At 49.2% G+C, this 26,740-nt stretch overlaps 1 protein-coding gene across 2 annotated transcripts in view; it reads left to right on the top strand.

Annotated features, from left to right (window-relative positions):
- The first annotated feature begins 14,638 nt into the window (after nucleotides 1-14,638).
- Nucleotides 14,639-26,740, top strand: part of GAD1 (glutamate decarboxylase 1) — a 35,572-nt gene continuing 23,470 nt past the window's right edge. Inside the window, exons 1-4 of one of the 2 annotated variants that reach the window (XM_061135134.1) lie at nucleotides 14,639-14,744; nucleotides 17,988-18,050; nucleotides 24,196-24,354; nucleotides 25,712-25,954. In XM_061135134.1, the coding sequence (XP_060991117.1) occupies nucleotides 14,663-14,744; nucleotides 17,988-18,050; nucleotides 24,196-24,354; nucleotides 25,712-25,954 (547 nt within the window). In that variant the 5' untranslated portion in view covers nucleotides 14,639-14,662. The remainder of the gene's footprint in view (nucleotides 14,745-17,987; nucleotides 18,051-24,195; nucleotides 24,355-25,711; nucleotides 25,955-26,740) is intronic. The other variant, XM_061135136.1, reaches the window with a different exon arrangement.

The raw sequence follows: 26,740 nt of genomic DNA, 5'->3' as shown, positions 1-26,740 counted from the left end.
ATTACTTTGCAGCCAAGAGCATCCTATTGTATGTATCTGCAAAGCATAGCAAATATAATGACAATAGTGACATCCTCTAGGATTGTAAGCCTTACTGGACTCTCTAGGTCACCATCAGGTCCCCGGTGGGTCATGGCCACCCAAAGCAGGAAGAGGAACTGGTAGATCCTTGTGCCAGTTACAGGTGCAGGTAAGTGAAAAGTGGAAATATGAAATCAGCTAGAATGGTTATCTCTGCGTTGTGTAAGTGAGGAGAGGAGGTAGGTAAGAAGAATTTTACTTTTCAGTGTATGCATTTTAATTTTTTTCATGTCACTTATATGTGACACATGTGTGACGCATGTGTCACTGAAGTCTTTTTTACTGGTAAAATGTAAAATACAATTTACCAGTTTAACCATTTTTAAGTATATAATTCAGTAACATTAGTACTTTGATACTGTGAAATCATTACCATCATCCATCTCAAGAACTTCTACATCTTCTCAGAATGAAACTTTGTACCCACTAAATAGTAACTCCCCATCCCCCTCTACCCTCAGTCCCTGGCAACCACTATTCTACTTTCTGTCTATGAATCTGACTACTCTAGGTACCACAGGTAAGTGGAATCCTACAGTATTTGTCCCTTCGTGACTGACTTGTTTCACTTAGCATAATGTCTTCAAGGTTCTTCCATGCCCAAGCATCTTTCAGTACCTGATCCCTTCTTATGGCCAAATAATATTCCATGGTGTGTACATATCACATTTCCTTTATTCACTCATCCATTGATGGACAGTTAGATGGCTTCCACCTTTTGGCTATTGTGAGTAATGTTGCTGTGAACGTGTATGTACAAATAAATATTCTATACTAAAAATTTTTTTATATGTGCAGAATCTAAAAAGATGATACAAATGGACTTATTTGTAAAACAAACAGACTCACAGACTTAGAGAACAAACTTAGGGTTGCCAGGGGGAAGGAAGAGAGGAAGAGATAGCTAGGAAGTTTGGAACCTACTTACACACTGTTGGGTTTAAAACGGATAACTGACAAGGCCCTACTGTATAGCATAGGGAACTTGGCTCAATGTCATGTGGCAGCCTGGATGGAAGGGGGGTTGGGGGAGAATGGATACATATATGGCTGAGTCCCTTTGCTCTCCATGTGAAATGATCACAACGTTGTTAATTGGCTGTACTCCAGTATAAACTGAGGACTTCGCTGTAGCTGAAATGGTAAGGAACCTGCCTGTGACTCAGGACCCCAGGGTTCAATCCCTGGGTTGGGAAGTTCCTCGGGGAAGGGAATGGCAATCCACTCCAGTACTCTTGCCAGGAAAATTCCATGGACAGAGAAGCCTGTCGGGCTACAGTCCGTGGGGTCGCAAAGAGTTGGACACGACTGAGCAACTAACACACACACACCAATATAAAATTAAAAGTTTAAAAAAAAAACTTTTAAATTAAGCCTATACATGAGGTAGGACAAAACCTGGGGGGAAAAAATTAATGAAAATGTTAACCATGATTGCATTTGTGTGATGAGATTATTTCATTTTTGTCTGCTATAAAGTCATATACTTTTTTTAAAAAACAAGCATATATCACTTTAAAGGAAAAAATATAGCTGATTTACAATGTTTTGCTCTTCTTTGAAAAGAAACTTAAAAAGGAAGTTAGAATAAACAACAAGGTGCTACCAAATAGCATACCAAACTATATCTAATCTCTTGGGATAAACCATAATTGAAAAGAATATTAAGAAAAGGATGAATGTATATGTATCACTGAGTCACTGTGCCGTACGGCAGAGACTAGCAAAGCATTGTAAATGAACTATACTTCAAACAAATAAACAAAAAAGACCAAGAAAAAGTAAAACTGACCTTAGGAGCAGAAAAGTTTACACAAGGAAGAGAAGAAACAAAGCAATATTCATGAATTGCCTATTGGACATGAGGCATTTTAGCAGGCCTTAGTACACTTTTTGGTGTGCTAGAAGCTTCCGATTAGGATCTCTGTGTGTGTCTGTGCTCAGTCGCTCAGTCATGTCTGACTTTTGCGACCCCATGGACTGTAGCTTGCCAGGTTCCTCTTTCCATGGAGTTTTCCAGGCAAGGATACTGGAGCTGGTTGCCATTTTCTACTCCAAGGGATCTCCCTGACCCAGGGATCAAACCCACATCTCCTGCATTCCTAGGTGGAGTCTTTTACTGCATCACCTGGGAAGCCCAATAAGGACCAACACTAACAAGTAAATAAGTAGGTCATTAAGTTCAGAAAAGATGTCATCTGAGACAGAGATGCTGATCTTCATAGAACATTAACCACTTAGAATACTCACAAACTGGTTTATTCTTATGCACAGTTGGATAATTTAAATAGAGATCATTGCAAATAATCAGCAGCAGCCTCCTACATCCATTGGATCATCGAAATGATCCGTGGGATCATTGAAAAAGCAAGAGTATTCCAGAAAAACATCTACTTCTGCTTTATTGACTATGCCAAAGCCTTTGACTGTGTGGACCACAACAGACTCTGGAAAATTCTTCAAGAGATGAGAATACCAGACCACCTGACCTGCCTCCTGAGAAATCTGTATGCAGGTCAGGAAGCAACAGTTAGAACTGGACATGGAACAACAGACTGGTTCCAAATAGGTAAAGGAGTACGTCAAGGCTGTATATTGTCACCCTGCTTATTTAACTTATATGCAGAGTACATCATGCAAAACATCAGGCTGGATGAAGCACAAGCTGGAATCAAGAATGCCAGGAGAAATATCAATACCTCAGATATGCAGATGATACCACCCTTATGGCAGAAAGTGAAGAAGGACTAAAGAGCTTCTTGATGAAAGTGAAAGAGGAGAGTCCAAAAGTTGGCTTAAAACTCAGCGTTCAGAAAACTAAGATCATGGCATGCAGTCCCATCACTTCCTTTGCAAATAGATGGGGAAACAGTGGAAACAGTGAGAAATTTTATTTTGGGGGGGCTCCAAAATCACTGCAGATGGTGCTGCAGCCATAAAATTAAGACGCTTGCTCCTTGGAAGAAAAGCTATGACCAGCCTAGACAACATATTAAAAACCAGAGACATCACTTTGCCAACAAAGGTCCATCTAGTCAAAGCTATGGTTTTTCCAGTAGACATGTATGGATGTGAGAGTTGGACTATAAAGAAAGCTGAGCACTGAAGAATTGATGCTTTTGAACTGTGATATGAGAGAAGACTCAAGAGTCTCTTGGACTATAAGGAGATCCAACCAGTCCATCCTAAAGGAAAACAGACCTGAATATTCAGTGGAAGGACTGATGTTGAAGCTGAAACTCCAATACTTTGGCCACCTGATGTGAAGAGCTGACTCATTTGAAAAGACCCTGATGCTGGGAAAGATTGAGGGCACAGGAGAAGGGGACGATGGAGGATGAGATGGCTGGATGGCATCACCAACTCAATGGACATGACTTTAAGTAGACTCCGGGAGTTGGTGATGGACAGGGAGGCCTGGCGTGCTGCAGTCCACGGGGTCACAAAGAGTTGGACACAACTGAGCAACTGAACTGAACCGAGCCTCCGAAAGCCCTTGTTTTCTTAGAATTGATTACATAGTTCCTATTATTGTGTGACTACAAAAGAAAGTTTTAATAGTTGGTTAACTTTCCTGAGCTCTTTCCTGCCTTTTTTGAACACTTAGCTTGCCTTCTCTTCTACTCTGTAACAAATCTTTTGGTATTTCATGCCCCTAGGTCCCTAAATGTATCTTTCCCTCAAAGAAAAATTATTCTATGTCTTGCCATGAAAAGGATTACTTGAAAACAATCATTCTGTAAAGAAGATAAGTTTCACAGTTCCCTGTCTACCACTGGACAGTGTGACAGGAGGAACAATTCTTCCCCATCATAACAGGCACCAAATTCAGTTTCTTCCTGATGGCAGCCGAAGAACTGAGCCAAATGTAGGGCAGAATACTTAAATCAGCAGACAACATCGTCAGCCTATAGCCACCTTCCCTTAGCTCACATTCCACCAGTGCAAAAAAATAAAAGGAAAAAATGTTAAAAATCCTATGTACTAAATGAACTTACAAGAATATTTTTGAGAAACTTGACTCAAAACTGAAACTTGCTAAATTGAGTCACCTTTTGTCACCTATTAAAACAGTGGTTCGTATACTGGCTGCTCCTTCATAGGCTAGTCGAAGTCTCCTAAGTGGTTCTGACTTTGGGGGATTTATTTTCATCCTTGTCTACTTTTTCTTCTCACCTCCTTTTATAAATCCAGATGAAGAAAATGATGCAAAACAACTGCCTATATTCATTCTGTAGGCGCTTAGCTGCCTTCCAGATGGCCACCTGAAGATTGTAGGAATATACTCTCTATTCAGCTGCACAAAATATAAAAACCAGCCAAATATGCATAGGGTGGTTATAGTGTCCAAGAACCATTCTGTGCTGGGGATACATAGGTATAAAAAGAAGTTCCTTTACTCACAAAGCTTGTGTTTTAGTGAGAAGAAAGAAGAAATACATAAGTAAAATATACACTATGTCAAGTGGTTAAAAAAAAAAGTGTTATAGGAAAAAAATAATAGGGAGTGCCAAAACTAGGGGAGATCTGTAATTTTAAGTAGGAGGATAAAGGAAGGGCATCAAGAAAATTTTTGAACACTTGAGCAAAGACCAGAATGAGAAGGAAAAATCCTATGGAACATGGGGAAAGAGCTTTCCAAGCAGAGGAATATTTATTGCAAAGTCCCTGAGGCGGGAACATGCCAAAAATGTTCAAGAAACAACAATAAGGCCAGCATCCCTGAGGGCAGAGTGAAGACTTCAGCACAAAACTGGCTCCCTTTTACCCCTTCTCTGCTGAGTCTGAAGAATCAAAACTCTGTAGATTAAAAAACCTCTAAACTACTAAAGAGGAAGCCCTCAAGTCCATGTCAAGGGATGGTGAAGCTCTACTGAAATGGGCAACAAAATAAAACACATATTAGGCTTAGTCTCCAAGGAGAAAATATTTAAATGGATCAAAATCACTGCTGAACTAAGGGGAAGGAATAGGAGCAGGAATTGACATACACTGAAAGCCATAAACTGGGCACCACTGAACTTGTGAACATGGGTTTTATGGACATCAAACAGGATAGCCCAAAAGCTAATATTAGCTCCCATTTTACTGATGAGAAAACTTAAACTGAGAGCATTTAAATAATAGCTGATAAATAGAATTCAGATTTGAATTCAAGTCTGAATATCTTTAAAGTTTTTGCTTTTCTTCCTGTAACACACTGCCTTGACTCAAAAGGTCCTCGAGTCCATAGCATTCACAACAGAAAATTCCCCTGTGAGAAGGATCATGAAACACTACTAATTAATTATTTCAGATGAATGAAGTCTTATCCAGTCTCATCTGATACCCCACCTCTCCCATCATGGGAATCCAAAGAGATTAAGTGATTTTCCAAGGTCAAATGGTTGTTAGGAGGGAGAGCTGGAAGGTCTCACTGAGCAGTGCACAGGGCGCTGAGACTGAAGAAAGAATAGTTTCCAGTCCAATTCTCAGTAAGTGTGTGCTCCGGGAAATCCTGAAACTTATCCGGACTTCAGTTTCCGCATCTTCAAAGTAGAGGATTGTGGGTGATGATTAAATGAGAGTTCAGACAATGAACATATCACATAATTTCCATGAGATAGATTTTTCACCTCTGTAACTATTTCTATAGTCATGATCCTAAAGTCAGAGACAGACACTGAGACGGAGACAGACAGAGGTCTCTGACATGCCCCTACCCTCTTCCACCACCACCACCACAAGAAGTAGGTCAGACTGGGACCCCACTCCCTTCCAGCACCACCACTAGCAGGCCACACTGGGCCCAACCGGGGCTTCCCAATAGTAAAGAGTTCACCAATGCAGGAGATGTAAGAGTTGGGGGTTTGATCCCTGGGTCAGGGAGATCCCCTGGAATAGGAATTGGCAATCCACTCTGGTATTCTTGCCTGGAAAATTCCATGGACAGAGAAGCCTGTTGGGTTATAGTCCATGGAGTCTCAAAGAGTTCAAGACAACTGAACACGCACATGCACAGGGCCCACCCACAAGAAGTAATCCTAGGCAGCCAATTCCAAGGCCATTCTCTTGTGTCCAACCTTGGTTCTCCCTGGTCAGTGCTGTATTTGTCCATTACTTCCACAGAAATGATGCATCACACATTAACTCATGGATCTGCAGTTCAGCTCCATTCCTGTGTCCAAAGCAACTTACATGGCCAAGTCCTTATCAAAGTTGGTGGGGATGGGCAAGAAGGAGTCGGGGTGAAGAGTACACAGTTCAGATTTAGAGAAGAGGAAACGTTTTACCAGTTCAAGTCTTCCCATGCTCCAATGCATGTGGGTGGTTTATCCCTAGCTATGTAGTTGAGACAATGTGCCTGTCAGTTCAGTTCAGTTCAGTCGCTCAGTCGTGTCCGACTCTTTGCGACCCCATGAATCGCAGCACGCCAGGCCTCCCTGTCCATCACCACCTCCTGGAGTCCACCCAAACCCATGTCCATCAAGTCGGTGATACCATCTAGCCATCTCATCCTCTGTCGTCCCCTTCTCCTCCTGCCCCCAATCCTTCCCAGTATTAGGGTCTTTTCTAATGAGTCAACTCTTTGCACGAGGTGGCCAAAGTATTGGAGTTTCAGCTTCAACATCAGTCCTTCCAATGAACACCCAGGACTGATCTCCTTTAGGATGGACTGGTTGGATCTCTTTGCAGTCCAAGGGACTTTCAAGAGTCTTCCCCAACACCACAGTTCAAAAGCATCAAATCTTCAGTGCTCAGCTTTCTTCACAGTCCAACTCTCACATCCATATATGACCACTGGAAAAACCATAGCCTTGACTAGATGGACCTTTGTTGGCAAAGTGATGTCTCTGCTTTTAAATATGCTATCCAGGTTGGTCATAACTTTCCTTCCAATAAGTAAGCTTCTTTTAATTTCATGGCTGCAATCACCATCTGCAGTGATTTTGGAGCCCAAAAAATAAAGTCTGGCACTGTTTCCACTGTTTCCCCATCTATTTCCCATGAAGTGATGGGACCAGATGCCCTATTAGTTTTCTGAATGTTGACCTTTAAGCCAACTTTTTCACTCTCCTCCTTCACTTTCATCAAGAGGCTTTTTAGTTCCTCTTCACTTTCTGCCATAAGGGTGGTGTCGTCTGCATATCTGAAGTTATTGATACCTGGCAATCTTGATTCTAGCTTGTGCTTCTTCCAGCCCAGTGTTTCTCATGACGTACTCTGCATATAAGTTAAATAAGCAGGGTGACAATATACAGCCTTGACGTACTCCTTTTCCTATTTGGAATCAGGAGCTGCCTATAGTCTATAATGTGCCTATAGCCCCAGTGAAAAGATACTGATTATCATTTAATCTGCGTATTTAGGAGCTTCTTGAGATTTTACCTTCTTGTAGATCTAAAGGATCCCTGACTTACCCAGAGGTAGAGAAAACAAGACATCAGCCGTGCACCCAAGAGAAAGATAGAAGGAGCTCCCAAGGCACTGATTTGCAGCTGACACAGTTGAGAACCTTAGGTGTGAGCTCTTACTTGTTAACAAGAAAGAAACTGAGCTAGAACAGTAATGATGAACTCCACCTGTTAAGGTTCTGTTTTCTTCCCTGAGTAACTGGCCCAGGATTAGGCCAGATAGGGAAGGAATCTGATCAAGAATAGAAATTTAAGTTGTCAGATTCTCTACAACTAAGTCAGAACCTTCCAGAAAGAACCTCTCACAAGCAGTAGTCCTAGGCACCTAATTCTGAAAACAAGGGCTAAATACCTGTTATTCTAAACAGTTCAAGAGCTTTTACATTGAAAAAAAAATACAGTTGACCCAGTCGTAGGACACAGATTTGAACTGTGAGTGTCCACTTAGATGAGAATTTTTTCAATAATAAATTCTATCAGTTCAGTTCAATTCAGTTCAGTCGCTCAGCCATGTCCGACTCTTTGTGACCCCATGAATCGCAGCACGCCAGGCCTCCCTGTCCATCACCAACTCCTGGAGTTTACTCAAACTCATGCCCATCGAGTCAGTGATGCCATCCAGCCATACTATAGTACTACACAATTCCAGGTTGGTTGAAAGTGTGAATGCAGAATCTAGGATACAAAGGAACCATGGACGTTGAGAAATTCTGTATATGGGGACTGTATGTTATATGTGGATTTTCCACTGTGAGGAGGGCCAGCACTCCAGTCCCCAGTGGTCCTTCAAGCCTCAACTGTATTGCTATTACATACTGTTTGACTAAAAAGCATCTTATATAGGAAATCATCTTTCTTGCATCCCATTCATTTGCTGCTGCTGCTGCTAAGTCACTTCAGTCGTGTCCGATTCTGTGTGACCCTATAGACGGCAGCCCACCAGGCTCCCCCGTCCCTGGGATTCTCCAGGCAAGAGCACTGGAGTGGGTTGCCATTTCCTTCTCCAGTGCAGGAAAGTGACAAATGAAAGTGAAGTTGCTCAGCCGTGTCCAACTCTGCGACCCCATGGACTGCAAGCTACCAGGCCCCTCATCCATGGGATTTTCCAGGCAAGAGTACTGGAGTGGGTTGCCATTGCCTTCTCCAAGTTTCTGTTAAGAGAATTGAAAACAGATACATTTTCGAAAGTCTGTCAGAATTGCAGTTAAAGACTGTTACTTCCTTGGTGTCCTGTTTCACAGTGAAACACCTTGCCTAGTACCAGAGTTTCTGTCCTGAGGCTACCTTTAAAGAGCAATTTTGTGGGAAAGAATCAGATACTTTACATCCCTTTCTCTTTCACCAAAGGGACAGAGATCCTGAGTGTGTCCGTCCACTTCCGGCAGCCTCTCTAAGCATTAAAAAGAGGGAAAAAAAGACCCTGCTTTGTGAAATATGGCAGAGTGTGAGTGCGAACTGGAAAGGGCCTGCCAGCGGCAGTTTTCCTTCAAGCACTGCTCTCTTATGGAACCCGTTGTTCCCCGTCAGAAGTTGTAATCGGTCGCCATCTGGTGGTCCCTCCGTCCACCAGATGTTTGAAATAGCGAGAACTGGGTGTCTTAAAATGTGCAAAAGATTTGCCCAAATACAAATTACTCTATCCCCTTTGATTAATTTCTTTATTATTAGAATATTTTCACCTTCAGAAAGAGACCATGTGACCGAAAGGGAAGGGACCATGTGACCATTATTTGAGGAACTCACCACTGTTCTTTAGAAGAAAAGGTTGCAATTTCCGGAGTCCTCTCGGCTGCGTTCAATTCCGGCTGGAATTCTCTCTCGCTTGCCACAACTTTTAACCCTTTCCTGTCTTTCAGGGGTGAGTGTGAGTGTCATCCAGGGGTGCCTGTTGTGGGTAGGGGTGTCGATTTAGCTATGGTTCCCAAGGAAAGTCCAGAATGAACTATCTTTAAAGTACACAATCGCACCGAATTCGCTCTCACTTAAGAAAAGCTGAGTGTACGGTTAACAGCGCTTCCCACAGCCCTCGTCTCGGGAGACAGACGTTTAAACGGTGAGCACTGCCATTCCGCCCCCCCCCCCACCTTTTTGGTCATAAATTAGATGCTTAAAATAGACTTAACGAGCAGGCAAAAATGAATTCACAATGTGGCTCCAAAATTACCTTTTCTGATGGCTAAAAATGCTAAATGCGTCAAAAAAGACTGACGTTTCATATTTACTCACCTTGACGTGGATCACATTTTACGCATAGAAATCTCCCCCGCAGCCCATTCGGGTGCCCCTTCCACTCCTTACTTCACCCACTCCTTTTTTCCTTTGCCGAAAGGTTTGGCTCCAAGTCCACTTGGAGTATCTTTAAACCTCCCAGAGAAGGGGCACTGTGGGCGGAGGGTCATGTTCCCAAGCCCCAGGCATCCTTGACCTAAAGGAAAGTTGTCTTCTGAAGACACAATCGAGTAGCCGGAGCTGCAGGCTAGCAAAACCTCCGCGCCCGGAAGAGAGAGACCAGAGGGGTCGCACTCGCCGCCTCTTTCTTCTGCCTCTGAGCATCTTGTTCCCATTTCTTCAAAGTGCTAAATCTTAGATCAAACGCAAACGAAACAGCTGGGCGGACACCACTCTCTTCCGGGCCACCCCTCACCACCGGTTCGAGTCCCTAGAGAGGATATCTTTTTACCACCCCCATTATCCAGGGCATCTTCCCCCGGGAGTAATAAAAGATAAAAAGAAGAGTGGAAAAATATAAACAAAAATATAGATCCCAAATATTCTGAAGAGCCAAAAGACAACCACAACCACCCTCCTTGCATTTTCTTACTGGATAGGCAAGAAGGGGGCGAGGTACTCCACCATCACCACCACCACCCCGCCCCAACAGGGGAAAACAAACCCAGCATTTACTGCCGGGAGGCGGGTGGTGCGAGGGAGGCGGGTTTGCTAAATCCTGGCGACCTAAGCCGACGAACTGGAGGCTTCAGCTTCCAAATCGTGGGCTCTGTCCTTGGTGCTGAAAGAGCTGTGCCCTACGTTCGAACTCGCTGTGCTGAAACTGTGGAATTCTGGGCCCTCAGGTCTTTACCATCTCCGCTGAGCCCAAGGGCCTGGGTTGGAGTGGAAGATAATTGGAAACCAAACCAAACCCACGAAGTCCCCAAGACTGTTTCTCTCCCCTCCTAACTGGAATGTCCATGAATGCAGGGATAATATAAGTTGCCAAGACAGTGCAAGTTCCCTGAAAACAGTGCCTGACTCCAAACATGTGATTAATAAACATTTAACATATTACTAATATCTAATTAAACATTTTAAAATTAAGGACAAGCAGGAGACTTCATTCCTCCTTTCCATCTGTATAAAGGAGAAAGGGATGGATATCCTCGCAGCTGGACGGTCTCAGCTTTAATTTGCGATACACAGTCCTGTAGATTTCTTTCTAAGGCGAGATTATTTTATTGGCTAAAACGTTAGAGGTGAGCGTTTTGGACACAGAAATCAGAAGAGGGAGTGGTTGGAAATGTCTGAGGCCACAGGTGAATGTAAACAAATCTTCCTTTCTGGGGAACCTCGGGTCTTGGGAGAAGGTGGAAGGGACAGAAGGTGAGCAGGCGTCTTCCTAGTACAGCACACCCTGAGAGGCGCCTCCTCCGGCTGGCCTCCTAGCCCCAGAGCATCTTGAATGATTTACCCCTAGCACCCGGGTCCCTGATTGACGCAACCATTTCTTTTAGGGAGACCTGAGGAGGGGGCGTGGGTAGAATTCCGAGCCTTTTTTCTTAGTAAACTGCGTTTTTCAAGCTTGGCAGAGAAGCTGCGCGGTGCACGGTTTGGAGGGTTTTTTTCCTGCGCGGAGTGAGCACGCCCACCTGCCCAGTCCTGAGCTCTGGGACTCGGAGTTGCAGTGACCCACGCCCGCCCTTCCGAATGCTCTTCCGTCTTTAAAAAGTGCCCGAGGTCTTACTGTAAGATTGAGAGAGGGCAACAGTATTTTCTTTAGTATCAAGGGCAACGCGGTTATTTCAAACCTCACAAAGAGAACCCTCTTACTAAATCGGACTGTATCTTCTCAGGAGGAAGGGCGGAATCTTCGGTCTCCCTTATGGAATTTTCAGTGCTTTCTAAGATTTTCGGCATTCCCACTGTGTAATGGTGAAAGGCAATAAGACATTCAGAGAGAAGAATCAGGATTCCGGTGGGCTAGCAAGGTCGAAGAAGTGTCCATAAATAACCCCTGCCTGCAGCATCGCAACAACAAAATCACTGTGAAAGCGAGGAAAGAAATCACTGGTTACACGGTGTCACCCAGACACGGTGATCAACTCTGCTTTGCCCTAAAGAAAAAGAAACTGGGGTGGAGGAAAGAGGACACCATAAATTAGAGACGAAGGTGTCTGAGGGTTGGCTTGAAAAGGCCGGAGAATAACAGCCCCGCAAGCCCCTCTAGGTGTTGACCTGGGGCGCGAGCAAAGACCCGGCCAGCACAGGGCCTCTCGGTCTCTGGCCGCATGGCGCCATCTGGTGGATACTTTTCCGTGAACGCCTTTTTACCGCGAGGGGCTTTCGGGACGCGGCAGTTCGTTCAATCCGTCTAAATATTGCAAAAAGAGAATCCTTAAACAGCGTGAAACGAAGGGAGCAGTGGAGGGGAGCGGGCCTGGGCAGAGATAGCCGGTCCGCTTCCCCCAGCCCACCCCCGCGCCACCTCTATGCTCGGGTTACCCTTGTGTGTGGAGCGGCGCTCGTGCGTGTTATTAACCTTCAGATGTGATCAATCAGGAGGACTCCTTTCCCCATCACCAAGGGAACCAAAGCTAGGAGGGAGCGTGTAGTGGGTTGGAAATCGGACCCTTTTCTCTCCGGAGGCACTCGGTAGTGTGCTCCGGTGGAGTATACTTGGGGAAGCTCCGAGCAGGATGAGAAAACTGAAGTGAAAAAGAGATGGAGTCCTCTAAGGGTCTGCGAGCTCTCCCCTCATGTCTGTGTCCTTTGCTTTTACAACAATCCTGGCTCAGTAGAGAGCCAGCAAGGACATGACCCAGGGAGCGGTTTCCGCTCAAGGAGGCATCACAAAGCTGGGGCAGCCGCGGGGCAAGTAACTGAGGCTAAGCTACAGCTCTAGTCTTCTCGAGGATATGGTAATGGGGGAGAGAGGAAAGGGAGGGAGAAGCACTCAGCAAGGCAGAATTCTTCATAGAATTTCTCCCTTCCTTCTCCTCACCCGACCCTCTGCCTAGCTCAAAAAACAGACCGTGTTGAGTACGTTCTGGATTACTCATAGGGCTTTTTCTTTTCGTTTTTCCGGGTGCAAACCCGTGATCTGGGTTTATAATCGCCCTATAAAGCTCCAGAGGCGGTCAGGCACCTGCAAGGAGCCCCGCCGCTCTGCCCACGAGCTGCCCCCGCGAGCAGCGGCCTCGTGATTCCCCTGCTGAGCCGGTCCCCGCCTCCCCACTCCGCCTCCGCCTCCCCCAAAGCCAAGCAGCCGCCTCTTCGGATCGCTCTCCTCTCTTCCAGGAGCTCGCGTGCGGGACGGTGCCAGCAAAAGACAGGCTGCAGCTGGAGGTGACGCCGGGCAGATTACGCCTGAGGCAGAGCCGGGCCGAGCCGGGCAGATTGCTGGGCGCTACGCAGAAGAGCGACAGGAGCGCGCGGCTTGCTGTCTCCCAGCCTAGGTGGGTAAGCGCGCAACCGCCGGGACCTTCCCAGTGCCCAGCAGCGACTGTTCAGCTGGGTCCTCTTCACCCGCGGTTTCATGGCCAACCCCCACCCCCAGAGTCTGCCATCTACCCTCCCGAGCCGAGAGCGTCCCGCCCGCCCGAGTCTTGGCTCCCGGTTCCTGCGCGGCGCAGAGACCTCAGCCTTCACAATCATCCTATCCCCATCAGCGAGATTCATGCCCCGGGGACGCACAGGGGCTGAGGCAGAAGTGGAGCGAGAGCGATTTTCTCCTCCGTTTCCCGGCTGCGAGCACCGGTCTCACCAACGGGCTCCTGGCCAGCAGCAGCCGAAGGCGCGACTCAGAGCGGTAACCTGTTACTTCCCCAGAAACCGCTGTCTCCCAGCTGCCTGCGTTGCGGTGCGAGTGCGCGCGCGGGGCTAGGTGTGGGGGTCCTATGGAGAGTGTGGAGGCGGTGGCCTGCGGGCGCTACTCTGCAGGCTCTTGTATCAACCCAGCTTCGCCCGCACTGTCTCTGTTCCCTGGCCTTCGAAAGCCATCGCACCAATGCCGAGCGCGGAGCAGGGGCGCCGCGCACCTATCCTTGTCTGCCGCCTCCCGCGCGCTGGGAGCAAGTTGGTTTCCCCGGTGATGTTCCCCTTTCTTGCCTCCCTCACCCTCCCCGGGTCTGTACTGCGAGAAATACGAGGTGGAGGGGAAATACAGAAACAAGGACGGAGTCCGGTTCTTGGCTTCGAAATGGCTTAAAGCGGGTGGGGCAAGAGGGAGACGAGAGAGGTTCCGACTCGCTGCTTTCTGGCTGTCTGGAGTACAAGGTGACTGTATATCTTCCCCAGCCAAATCCAAGGGATACCGTGAACACACGAACCCCCTTTTCTTCTCTCACCTTGTCTCACCAAAGTCCCCGTTCCCTGGAGCAGTTAGCCTCCTTCTTTCCAGGGAATTAGCCAGACACAACAACGGGAACCAGACACCGAACCAGACGTGCCCGCCCTGTGCGCCCTCCTCTGGCTCACACCCCCCGCCCCTCCCGACCGCCCGCCTGCCGGCTGCCGAGACCCAATAGGGCTTGTCACGGCTGGGCTGGAAAATCGCGCAGAGTCTCCCTAGCCCTCCTAGCCCAGCCGCCCGAACCCGCGCGACCTGCACTGGCCTTGGGTTCCCCTAGTCTCAGCGCTGCGCTCCAGGTCGCGCCACCGCGCCGCTAGACTGGAGAGGAGCCCGGGGCTACGTTGCGAGCGCCCGAATCCCAGAGCTCGCGTGCACATCTCCTCCTCCCCTAGTCCCCAGCCTGGCGCACCCCAACCCAGCCCGCCAGCGGCCCTTCCTCTCGCCTCTCCCTAGCCCAGTCTTCAGCCGGAGCGTCCGCGCCCCCGGCCGCTCAATCGCCTCCCGCGCGCCTGGACCCCGGAAGCCCTCCCCATATAGCTCTCGCTTCTCTTTGCAGCCTTTTCTAGTGCCCGACTGGCCGAGGACCCTGGACAGCAGAGGCGTCGGGACGACCGAGCTGATGGCGTCTTCGACCCCTTCTTCGTCCGCAACCTCCTCGAACGCGGGAGCGGACCCCAATACCACCAACCTGCGCCCCACAAGTAGGTCCTGCTCCAGTTTCCTATCAAATGGACTGTAGGAAAGATGGGGGCGCTGGGAGCTGAGGAGTCTGCGCTGGCGGAAAGGGAAGGGGGAGCGCGGAGATGATGCAGGCTAGAAAGAAATGGGGCCCTGACCCAGGTCCCAACCAGAGGTCGTTCGACTGCCAGGGATGCTAGGTGATTCCAGGGCGCTAAGAGAGTGGGAACCACGCAGGGTCGGAGCGGCGGCGATCCTTCGCGGCGGGTGAAGGACACGCGGTGAGAGTGTTGTTTTTGTTGTGTTGTGTTGTGTTGTGTTGTGTTGTGTGTGGTTTCTTTGCTAGGTGAGACGACCGGGGTCGGTGCACCGGACGGTGTGAGGAGCTGGGAGACTCAGCGGGAATAGAGTTTTCTATCTCTAGCTTTCGTTGAGCCGAGATCTGACCCCTCCCCCTCTGCCTTTCCCCCTGGAAGTCTATAATCAGCGGAAATTTCGACGTTAATTGCAGCTTTTAGAAAACTCGGGGTCCCTAATTGCTCCAAATTTGCGTCGAGCTATTGACGAGTGAGGGAGAAGCCAGTGGCGAAAAAGGAGCATAAAACGTTCTGAGATTAAGCCTCGACATTTTAGACAATTAATTACATTTCAGAGAAATGTTAAAAAAAAAAAAAAAAAAAGTGGGCCGCATTCTGAGTGGCAAGAAGTGGGGAACAAGGAGGAGCCCAGAAGGTTTGCCAGGCCAACCTTTTCCGGGGCAGGAGATCTGTCAGCAGTGGACACCTCCCAAAGAGTGAAAGGGGGAACCAGATAAAAGGTGGCGGGAAGATTTTTGCTTCCCTATCCCTAGCTCGGTGTGGCTCCTCAACCCATTTCTAGAATCTGGGCTTAATTCAGATTGATTTCCTACCTCTTTGTAGAGGTGGGAAGATGGAGAAATTGTTTTCCGTTTTCCACTTTAGATTGAAATGGTCTCCCTCCAAATCTATCAGCTCGAGAGAGTAAGGGCACCAGAATTTCTGTATAAAAGGGGGGCTTAGGGATGGTACTGTGATCGGAAAGAGGGCTCATTGCTTCACTTTTATGGCACTTTCTGTAAGCTTGAGAAAACATCAATTGTTCTCAACAAGGAAGGTTGGCAGGGGGCGGAGGAGGGAGTGGTCAGGTAAACCCTTTATCCTCCCCTTAGGTGCTGCCCTTGGCTTCTTGGCAGGAGACCTCCTCTTAAATTTTTAGACTGCTTTCCAGTTCCCTTTGCAGCTCCAATGCCCCACCCCCCAGGGAAGCTACAATTACCCACACAATAAAGAGGGACTCGAGAGAGCCGCCAGCCTTGGTAGCTCGTGAGCCACACACTGGCCACCAGAGCTGCTCGGAACAGTCCAAGAGAAACACGAGGCTTTAGTGCCTTTGTCTGTTGCTGTGGCACAGATGGATTTCTTTTTCAGTTCTCTCCACATTTCCCGCCCCTTTTCTGCTGCCTTGGCAAGGGTGGGTATCTGTAGTGTTCATCCACCCTCGAGTCCTGCACCCCCAGCACGCCCCTACTTCCCAGAGGCAGCCCCCAATGGAGCCCATGTGCCCAACCCCAGGTCCAGACCCAGTAGAGGCACTGACCTGAATTCGTTCTTGGCCTGGAGGTCGAGCCAAGGCAGAGGGAAGATCCTGAAACACAGGTTCTGAGAAGCACCTGTCTTGTTTCCTGCCCCAACAGCCCAGCTGCGGTGTGAGCATCCCAGGCTGCGCTCACTTACCTGGCTCTCTACCCAGTCTCGCCTGCCCAGCTGGCTCCGCTTCTCTGTTCCTCCAAGGTCTCCTGGGAAGTGGCTTTGCTTAATTCACACAATCTTACACTACCTCTTGCTCCAGCGACCCCGCCTCTTTGCCCTAGACCACTTAGTCTTCCCTGCATCAAAGGGGCTCTCTCACTGCCTCTTCCCATCTCATTCCCTTTCTTTCACTGTAATCCCCACCTCTAAAAGGCAGTGCAATGGGTCTGAACTCCAACGCCATAGCTGAGTGACCTTGGAAAGCACTCCTCGCCTCTCTGAGCCTCAATGTTATTATTTGTAAAATGAGTCTTAGATGAACACTCCTCTTGCTTCATAGGGTTATGAGGATTCGGTGGGATGGCGTTTAAACTGGAAGCACTGTTCCGGGTGGAAATAGCTCTTTACCTTAAAGGTGTTGTTACTGGGGTTTAGCTTTCGCACTGATTTACTGTCTGTTGCAGGAACTCCATCTGTGACACGCTGCCTCACTGACATCGGGCTAGTTCCTCTCCCGGCTGAGGCTCTGTTGTGCCTCGGGTTTAATGGATGTCACTCTCCTTATCGCAGCCAACATTCGCGACGGGCTGAAGGCGCCGGCCAGGGTGGGGGATGGGAGGGACTAGAGACGCCTTGTTAGGAGAAATCTGAGGGGAATCTCTCGCGAGGCCCACCACACCGGGTCGCATGCGGGCTCCTCAGGCTCCCCTGTACTCCTGGGTGGAAGCTGAACCCTGAAGGCAGGATAGACACTGAGCTGTCTGAGAATACCGCAGCTCCTGAGTCCCCGATTTAGACCTCGAGAGAAAGTGTCTGATTGCCTTTACTTCTCGAGATGCCGGGGAGGAAGGGTTAATGAGGAGCAGGTTAGGAAGAGGGGGCAGGGGATGAAGACCCCAGGCGCACTATTGTCTACTGACTCCCCCAGTCCCACTCAAGAGCAGCCAAGCGAGCCCGATCATCTAGTCAAATACTATTTTTCACCCAATTAATTCCTGAACTCTTCCGCGACCCCATTTCATGCCAGTTTATTTTAAGCTGCCACTCGGCTGGAGACCCGCCAGGAAATTATGAGACGCATTGGTCCCAGATGTCTCTTGTGTTCCCTTTCCGGGCTGCTGTGGTCGCCCTTCGAGTCTGCAGGGCGGAGACCGAGGGACAGGGCCTGCGGGTGGGTGCTGGGCAACTGAGGCGCCAGCCCTGTCCAGCTCCGCGACCCCTCGGCGGCTACCCGACTCGAATGGCTGGGGTCGCTTGGAGGCCCAGCAGAGCGCTGTTCCCTCTCTGAAGTAGAATCGGAAAGGGAGTATGGTGGGTTCTCTGAGGGCACGAGTCTCCCTGTCAGCCCAAAGGTCAGACTCTCAGCTCGTTGGGGAAAGAGCTATTTAATGAGGCGCACTGGCAAAGACCTGCCCCCACCCTCCCCAGAACACCTTTGCCTCCGACCGGGTCCCGGACTGTCGGAGCCTCACTGAACGCACGTCTCTTGCTTTCTAGCGTACGATACCTGGTGCGGAGTGGCCCATGGATGCACCAGAAAGCTGGGGCTGAAGATCTGCGGTGAGTCAAAGGGCCCGCTGGGCCCTAAAAGGCTTCGACGCGAGCTGGCTTGGCGGGTTTGGGAGAGAGGGATGTACGCGGAAGAGAATCCTGGCTTCTGAATGTTTTCGGAAGTGTCTACAGCCCCGACGCCGGGCGGAGACGCTCCTCTGCGGGTCTTGACCTTTCTCTGTCCTCTCCTGACCTGTTCCCAAGGGATCTTTTCCGATAGGGTCCAGGGGTCCGGGCTCCCCTGGCTGGGGAGGAGCACAGCGCCCCAGCACTACAGCCTCGCTCTTCGTGCCCCGCGCTGGGGCAGTTCTGACCGGAGCGCTCGGCCTGAGTGTCGCGAAGGTGGAGTAAAAAGGTCTGGCTTTCCTGGAGAGCAGGCCCAAGGCGAGACGCGGCTAAGACGGTGGCTAACGCGTCGTACCTCTTCCTCCTCGACCATTGCGGGGTTGAAAGTGGGCTTCTCGGCTGGACATTTTTGCTCCGAGATGTCGAAACGGATTCAGATTGCGTTCTTTGAGGCCTTGGAAGCCCAAAGAAAGGATTGCCTGCAGCCCTAGGTGGCCTGCCTGGAGGAGGTGCGGGCAGTGCAAGCTAGAGGTTTTGCGGAGCTTGCCCTTGAAGGGAGAGGCGGGAAGGGAAAGGGGGCCAAGGGGGCGTGGGGCCAAGAGAGGGAAAGAGGAGGTGTCGGGCACGATTCGTCAGAGATAAAGGAAAATAGATCTGGAAGCTGGAGGGGACGAAAGAACAGCTCTCCAGAGATGTGAGGATCTGAGATGAAAACGCCCAAGGGGGTGTGATTTTTTTTTTTTTTTTTTAAGGAAAAAAAGATTTGTTCGAAGGGACACAGCTGAGTGGCTCCGGCTGAACAATGAGGACTTGCTTTCCTTGCTACATTTCACCGTCTAAAATCTCTAGCCTTATCTGGTCCAGAAAATACGGACGTCCCCGGGCAGGGGCTGGAGAGGCGGGGGAAGATTAACGAGGGGCTTATTAAAAGGCAGTCCCTCAGCTGCTGCGCTCGGGAGATAGCGGCGGCGCAGGCGTAGGCGCGCGCGCCCACCCAGCCCAGCGAGCGCCCGGGGGCAGGCCGGCGAGCCCTTGGCCTCTGGGACAGAGCTTCCCGGGGCCCTACATCCCGGGGCCCCAGGGCGGCGGCAGTTGGTGGTCTGAGCGAGAAGGCTTATTTAGCAGTTTGTGGGAGAAACCCACTCTCCCCTGCCCGACCGCGCGGCGCCCTCCCTGCGATTCTGGGGCTCCGTCCCCTTGATCCGAGGAGCAGCAATTACGGCGAGGAAGGGTTGCTCAACTCCAGGACCTAGGCGTTCTGCGGGGAAAGCCCAGCCTTGGGTTTGGCCCCCTCCCCTGCACGCGAGTCCCGGGCCGCGTCCCCGCGCGAGGGCAGCAGGCGGCGGCCGAGCTTTGTTCTATAAATAACCCCCTCCCCCCGCCGCCATTCCCGACTTAATAGCCCGTTTCGCGCCAGGTCCCTTCGGCGGCCGCGGCTCTCGGCTTCGTCAGCCGTCATTGTCATGCAGCTGGGCAAGCAGAACTGAGCGGGCCCTGGGCGCCCGCCACGGTCGAGGACCGGGGTGCGGGCGGCTGGGGCCGAGGGCTGCTTTCCCCGCGGTGCAGGCGTTGCCTGGAGGGCGGCCCTCGTCCATCCCGGTCCTGGCTTCCTGGCCTCGGTCCCGTGCGGTGCCCCCTGCTGCCCCGACTGCAGCCCCTCGGAGTCTGGGAGAAAAAAAAAAATCTAAGCGCCGCTTCGGAGACACACCCGAAGTGCCCCGAAAGGGTAGAGGTGCAGGAGCATCCCTGGATCCGGGATTAGGTGTCTCGGAACTGGGTCCGGAACTGGGGAGTAGAGGCTTGCATTAACTTCCCCGGAAGAGGAGCTCCGGTGGAATTTGGGGGCTACCATCCTCGGGGAGTTTCTTTTGTTTTTACCCTCCTCCCCAACACTAATTTCAAGAAAGTTGCAACCCCTGTAACAGGAGAGGGAGGGCAGTTTGCCCAAGGGAAACTGGCTTATGCTAGTGTGCAAGCTTTGGGAGCCACAGGCTAGAAGGCTTTACAATACGTTTGATTCCGAAAGGAAACACCAAGAGGATTTGTTTTTCCGTACTTTGAGCCAGCTTGGGCTTTCCATTTTAGTTTAGTTCCCGGAGGCAAAGTACAGTCTTTGGTTTTGACCTGAATCCACAGCCAGTCCCCTCCTCCACACACAGATACCCACCCCACTTTCATCCCAGGCCTTCATAGGCTTGAAAGGTGACCTCTTGGCCTTACACTATCCAGGTTGATTTGACCTTTCACCTTAAGATAGTTGAGGGGACTAATGGTCATCTTCTCATTTCCAAATCCATTGCCCTGGGTAACCCCCATTAAACGTTTCAGTGCCTTGCCAAGATTCAACCCCTTCCACTCTCCTATCCCCTCTCCTGGATCCCCACCCCCAACCAGAAAAACAAAGCTGCTAGGAAGGCCCCTGGTCTCACCGGTGGGACCCTTAGTTCTGGAGGCAGAATCACCTGGGAGAGCAGTCAGCCAGGAGAAACCCCAGAACTTGCCAAGAGGTGGAGAGCAGGGTGGTTACAGGCATGATGGTGTGACCTAAATAGGAGATACAGGGAGCCCTGAGTTCTGTTCTGTGCTCTGCTGACTCGCTGGTGAGTCCTTGGGCCTCAACCACTTCTTTATGCCGAGCTCCCAGACTGGCTCCCGGTTACAGCCCCTGAGCTGTTTTATTTAGCCCCATGCAGTGTGTTGACATGTGTGTTTTATTTTGCATCAGTCACCAGCTTTTAAACATAGATTTCAAATCCTCTATACTTACGGTTTCTTGAAACTAAAAAAAAGTGTTTGAGCTGGGGGAGAGATCTGGCAGGGTACTCATATCTCAGAGAAATCAGGAAAAGAGCCCCTTCCTCTAGGGAGATGCAATTCCACGCTATAGCAGGGGCTTGGGCTTCAGTCCTCACTTGCTCCCTTGGCCAGGTGAGCCTTATGCCAGGCTCAGTTCAAAGCCTCACTTGGAAACAACTGGCTTGAACCCAGTGCTCTCCAATTTCTCACATTTCCCTCCAACTCATGGGGCTGATTGGACCTTTGAGTTTGGGGTCAGCTGTGAGGAACCAACAGCAGAGCCCAGAGAGGCCCTACTGAGGCAAGTGGAAGAGAGCCGAAGCTGCGGTCAGCTTTGATCAGTTGTAGTGCCTCTTTGCCTCCTAAGATTGTTAAAGTGAAGTTGCTCAGTCGTGTCTGACTCCTTGAGACCCCATGGACTGTAGCCTACCAGGCTCCTCAGTCCATGGAATTTTCCAGGCAAGAGCACTGGAGTAGGTTGCCATTTCCTTCTCCAGGGGATCTTCCCAACCCAGGGATCGAACCTGGGTCTCCCGCAGTGCAGGCATACACTTTACTGTCTGATCCACCAGGGAAGCCCCAGTTATTCACAGGCTTAAAGTGAGTGAAAGTCGTTCAGTTGTGTCTGACTCCTTGTGACCCCATGGACTATACAGTCCATGAAATTCTCCAGGCCACAGTACTGGAGTGAGTATTCCTTCTCCAGGGATCTTCCCAACCCAGGTATTAAACCCAGATGTCCTACATTGCAGGCAGATTCTTTACCTACAGTCTGAGCCACCAGGGAAACCAGGTCCTTATAGCTGAGATACAGAGCAAAAAGGAGTACAGTCTGCATCAGTCTCAGGGGCCTCTGCTTCTAAGACCTCTTGCTAGCCAGGGAGGTTGTCAAAGCACTAACCTCAGTGTCCTTGAGGACATTGTCCAGTACCTCATCATCCTTGGAGAAGCATACAGTTCCTTCTAGAACCTCTCAGAGCCCAGAGAGGCTGGGGTTATTGACCTTCTTTGGAGGCTCCTAATATTTTAGAAAACATATACCTTCCCAAAGAAGTGTTATTCTGAAAATCATATCCATTAAATGTTTATACTAGCAAATTAATGGCTTTTATCACAGATTATAATGTGGTATTGGCTCAGATGGTAAAGAATCCACCTGCAATGCAGGAGACCTGGGTTCGATCCTTGAGTTGGGAGGATCCCCTGGAGAAGGGAATGGCTACCCACTTCAGTATTCTGGCCTGGAGCATTCCATGGACAGAGGAGCCTGGCAGGCTACAATCCATGGGGTCGCAAAGAGCTGGACATGACTGAGTGACTTTCACCTTCATAATATAGTATAAGTTGTGCTATGCATAAGATAATTACAAGATGTATAGAACACACTAGTTCCTAGCGCACTCCAGGAAGTGTGGTTCAGGAATGGGATGCAGGTTTAAAGTTGCGTTGTAATTGTCATCTTCCATTCCTATCAGGATACCTCTGGGATTACCTGTGTCAAGAACTCCTTTGGAGATAATACCCAAAGCCCAAATGCAGGTCCTGGTCCTTTCCCAGAGGAAAGGAGATGCTCAGGGGTTTCAAGGCAGAGACTTTTCCAGGGAGTGAGTCAGCCAACCAGAAGTCAGAGACCTGGAGAGCAGGAGTTCAGCAAAGCAGGGCCTCATCTCCATTAGGGCACATGGACATGGTCTTTTTGGCCTGAGAGATTCCACAGCTGCCAGATCTGGGTGTAGGCAAGCAGTCTTAACCAGAGGCCAGGTGAGGATGGCTCTGCACCCCTCTGGTAAATGAATGAGGGCTTCTGGTATTGGACTCTAAGGGTTCGAAGGAGGAATTCAGAAAGTAGAAGAAGAGGTGAGGGAGAAGATGCAACCCCCATCTTCATATCTAAGTGTGGAGCTCTGTTATAGTGTTTCCCCATCCTTGTGATGTCCTTTAGAGCTTTAGTGATACTTTTAAAAAGTGCTGGGAACAGTAAAAGGCCTGGTGCCTCTGCCTTTCTATTCTTCCCTCCAAAAATAGACCCTGCTCCTGCATGTGGGAGGATTCTAATCACCCCAGCCTTCCCCCTGCATCCCTCCTTCCTCCACCCCTCCCCACTGAATTACAGTCCTGGGGAAGTAAAGCTGAATTTCCCAGAATAACTTGCCTCTCTTCCAACCTCTTGGGACTTTCCTCCAAGCTTGCCTTGTGACATTTGTGACACCCCGAGGATCTTGGAATCTACAAATATAGCTTTTTCTTGGGGTCACCAAGAAACTTAGAACTTTCTTCCTCTTTTCAGGGTGTTGTATTTCTAAGATTGAGACTGAATTGGAGGAGATTAGGGAAGGAACAGAAGCAGGGATGGGTGGAGGTACTGAGGGAAAAAATGGTGCTCTTGGCTGGCAGAGTCTCCAGCCCTTTCAGCTCAGCCTGCTTCTGAGTTTGCTGCTGGTAATGTTTGCACTGCTCTCCTCAAGCAGGAGAGCATTCCACCCCTTCTGAGGGGCAGAGGGGAGGGCTTTGATTCCCACCCTGGACTCAGAGTTCATCTCTATGGAGTTCTTCTCAATTTATTACATTGTTGGTCACCAGCTGCCAAACTGTAAGCTCCTGGAGAAGAGGGGATCTCTCTCATTTATCTGTATCTGTCCACTGTCCTAAATGCTTAGCTTAAGTTCTTTTCCACAATAGGTGCTCAGTAAGTATTTATAGAATTAAATGTCACCACACATAAAATTTTAGGCTTTCTTGTCTCTCCAATACCTTTATTTAAGAGAGGGAGGGTACAGGGAAACCTGTACTTTAAGTTTGGGTCAGAAAAATTAAACTTACATTCAACCCTGGTAGCGTTTACCTGGTGTACCCAAGGAAAGCACCTTCTCCAGTTCTCAATGCTGGTCCTCACCTCCTCCTCCCTCTGGTTGCACAGCCCGTCAACCCAGTACTGGCAGCATCCTCTCTGTTTGCATCCCTTCCCTTAAAACCCCATCCTGGGGCTGGTTACTGGAGTGGAAGCTGTCCAATTGACTTAATTCTGCGTTCACTGTCATGTTCAGAGAGGAGAATGGGCTTCACTTACTGTTTTTCCCTCTTGCATGACTGGGTCTGTGCCACTGATGACTCTTGACACTGCCCCCTCCCCGCCTGAAGGCGAGCAGTGCCAGAGCCCATTGAAAACACAGACATGCGGCTTCTTCTCAGGGGGTGCGAGCATCCTGCTTGGAGAGTCAACCTGGGCTGGCAGCTAATGCTGTGAGGCTGGGAGTTCGGTGCCCTTCCTCTGACCCAGCTTCTTGTGCTACAGGCTTCTTGCAGAGGACCAACAGCCTGGAAGAGAAGAGCAGGCTTGTGAGTGCCTTCAAGGAGAGGCAGTCCTCCAAGAACCTGCTTTCCTGTGAAAACAGTGACAAGGATGGCCGCTTCCGGCGCACAGAGACAGACTTCTCCAACCTGTTCGCCCGAGGTACTCCCCACCCTTACCCCACCCTCACCCCACCCCCAGTGCTAGCCAGTAGGCTCTTTATTGGAGTTTCTTTACTTTCTCCTAAAATTTTGCTGACCTTACCAAAAGAAGTTATTATTCCCTCTGAGGCATCATGAAACTGCTTTCCCAACATCTGTTTAGAATATTCTCCCTCCTTCCATACTGTCCAGGTAGCCATCATTTGAAAACTGGATGAGGGCAATCAGTAAAACAATCAACTCTAAAGATACTTTCAGGGACAAATATAGATTCATAGACTCTGAAAATCCAGAACAAGCTTACATATAAGAAAATCCAGTGGTTCTCTTAATAGCATTTATGCTCCAAGGGTGGTGGCCACAACAACAAAATCGCCCTGTGGAAAGCTGTGTAACGGGGCCTCATGACCAAATTGCTGTCCTAAAGCTCATTTTTCTTTTGAAGATCTTTCAGTCACTATTGCTGCCCCTACAACTGTCTCAGCAAGTGCTTTCCCAGTCTTTCCCGATGAGCTCAAAGGTAAACCCATCACCACACCCTTCCATGAACTCCCCACGAGCCATGGAGGCCAAACTGGAACAGTAAACAAGACTCACAAAATATGAGCGGGATAATCTGAAGATTAGACAAAGAACTGAATAGACAAAGAATATCATTACAGCCAGTCTGATCTTGAGCTATGACTGACAGCTTCAGCTTTTCTCCATGGCTGCCTCGCCTGTCTGACTCTGCCTAACAAAAGTTGAAACACAGAGTCATGTCCTGGCATCCCAGAGGCTGAGCTGCAAAGGATAAGGTCAAGAGACAGGCAGGAGTTCCCTCTCTCACCTTCCTAAGCCTCATCTTTCAGTTCCCATTTTCAGTCTAAGGACATAAAGAACCACCCTCCTCAGGGAGTCCTCAGCCTCTACCCACAGAAGCCTCACCTTCCACCAGCAATAGATCAAGCACATCATAATAACACCAAACCAAAAGCCCAGTGTCTGAGCCAGATGTACAGAGACATACCTGGTACTAGGGCAGCAAGACAGAAGCCCTGTACATCACACGCCTGACAGGTGCCCAAATGAATAACAGTAGTATTGAGCAGTGGTAGGCTGCTCATGACTTCTCAAAGCTTTCTATTTATGAGCATATTAACTGTCAGAAAGTCTGTGAACTCCCAGGGAGTATAAGCAACACTTCTGTGTATTTGATTATGTACATTTTTCTGCAAAGATGGTACAACAGATAATGCACATATGTATCCTGGAAGGAAATTAGGCCTATAAAGATATCATGGATATTAGGGATTTCTAAGCTGAGGGAATCCAGATAGGAGTCAGGTGATAACCACTCATTGACTTTTCCCCCTCAGATCTGCTTCCGGCTAAGAACGGGGAGGAGCAAACTGTGCAGTTCCTGTTGGAGGTGGTGGACATACTCCTCAACTATGTCCGTAAGACGTTCGATCGCTCCACCAAAGTGCTGGACTTCCACCACCCCCACCAGCTGCTGGAAGGCATGGAGGGCTTCAACTTGGAACTCTCTGACCACCCCGAGTCCCTGGAGCAGATCCTGGTTGACTGCAGAGACACCCTGAAATATGGGGTCCGCACAGGTAATGTGGACGGCCAAGTGGACCTGCAGAAGCACCTTTGCCCTGCAGCAGACCTTTGCCAATGGTCAGGATGTCAAAGTCATGTTGAAGGAGAAATACAGACCCTGGTGAAGGAAGCAGCAAAGTGCTCCCTAACTACAGAACCTCCAGAGGCACCAGCTGTTGGTGGAAGGCCCAACCCTGGCTTTGTTATTATTTATTGTTGTAAAAGCCTAGCATTATTTATTGTTGTAAAAATAGACTTAAAAGATACAGATACATGGTGCTGTGTCAAGTTCTATATAGAGTTTCATTGTTGATTTTAGGTTATTCACAACCTAAAGAGAGCAGAATGGTCCACCCCTCAGTTCTTTTCTCTCTTCTCTTTTCATCCCTGCCTCATTTCTGATGAATCCTACACTTGCCTGTCCCTGCAACTGGGGAGAATTGGGCCCACTTCCTTTTCTTTCTATACTAGTTTCCTATGGCTGCTACAAACTGGGTCACTTAACACAACAGAAATTTATATTCTCTCACGGTTCTGAATACTACAAGTTCAAGATCCAGGTGTCTACAGGGCCATGCCATCCCTGAAGACTCTTGAGTAGGATCCATCCTTACCTCTTCCAGCATCTAGTTGTGGGAATTCTCTGGCATTCCTTGTCTTGTAGATGCATCACTCAATCTTTGCTTTCACCTTCACATGACATTTTCCACGTGTGTGTGTCCAGATTTCTCTCTTCTTTGGATTAGGGGCTGCCCCAATCCAGTGCAGCCCCATCTTAACTTGTTTACATCCACAAAGAC

The sequence above is a fragment of the Dama dama genome, chromosome 33, assembly GCF_033118175.1.
Source record: "Dama dama isolate Ldn47 chromosome 33, ASM3311817v1, whole genome shotgun sequence".
Taxonomy (NCBI): domain Eukaryota; kingdom Metazoa; phylum Chordata; class Mammalia; order Artiodactyla; family Cervidae; genus Dama; species Dama dama.
Note: the sequence above shows the minus strand (reverse complement) of the source record. Positions and strands in the feature narration are given on the sequence as shown.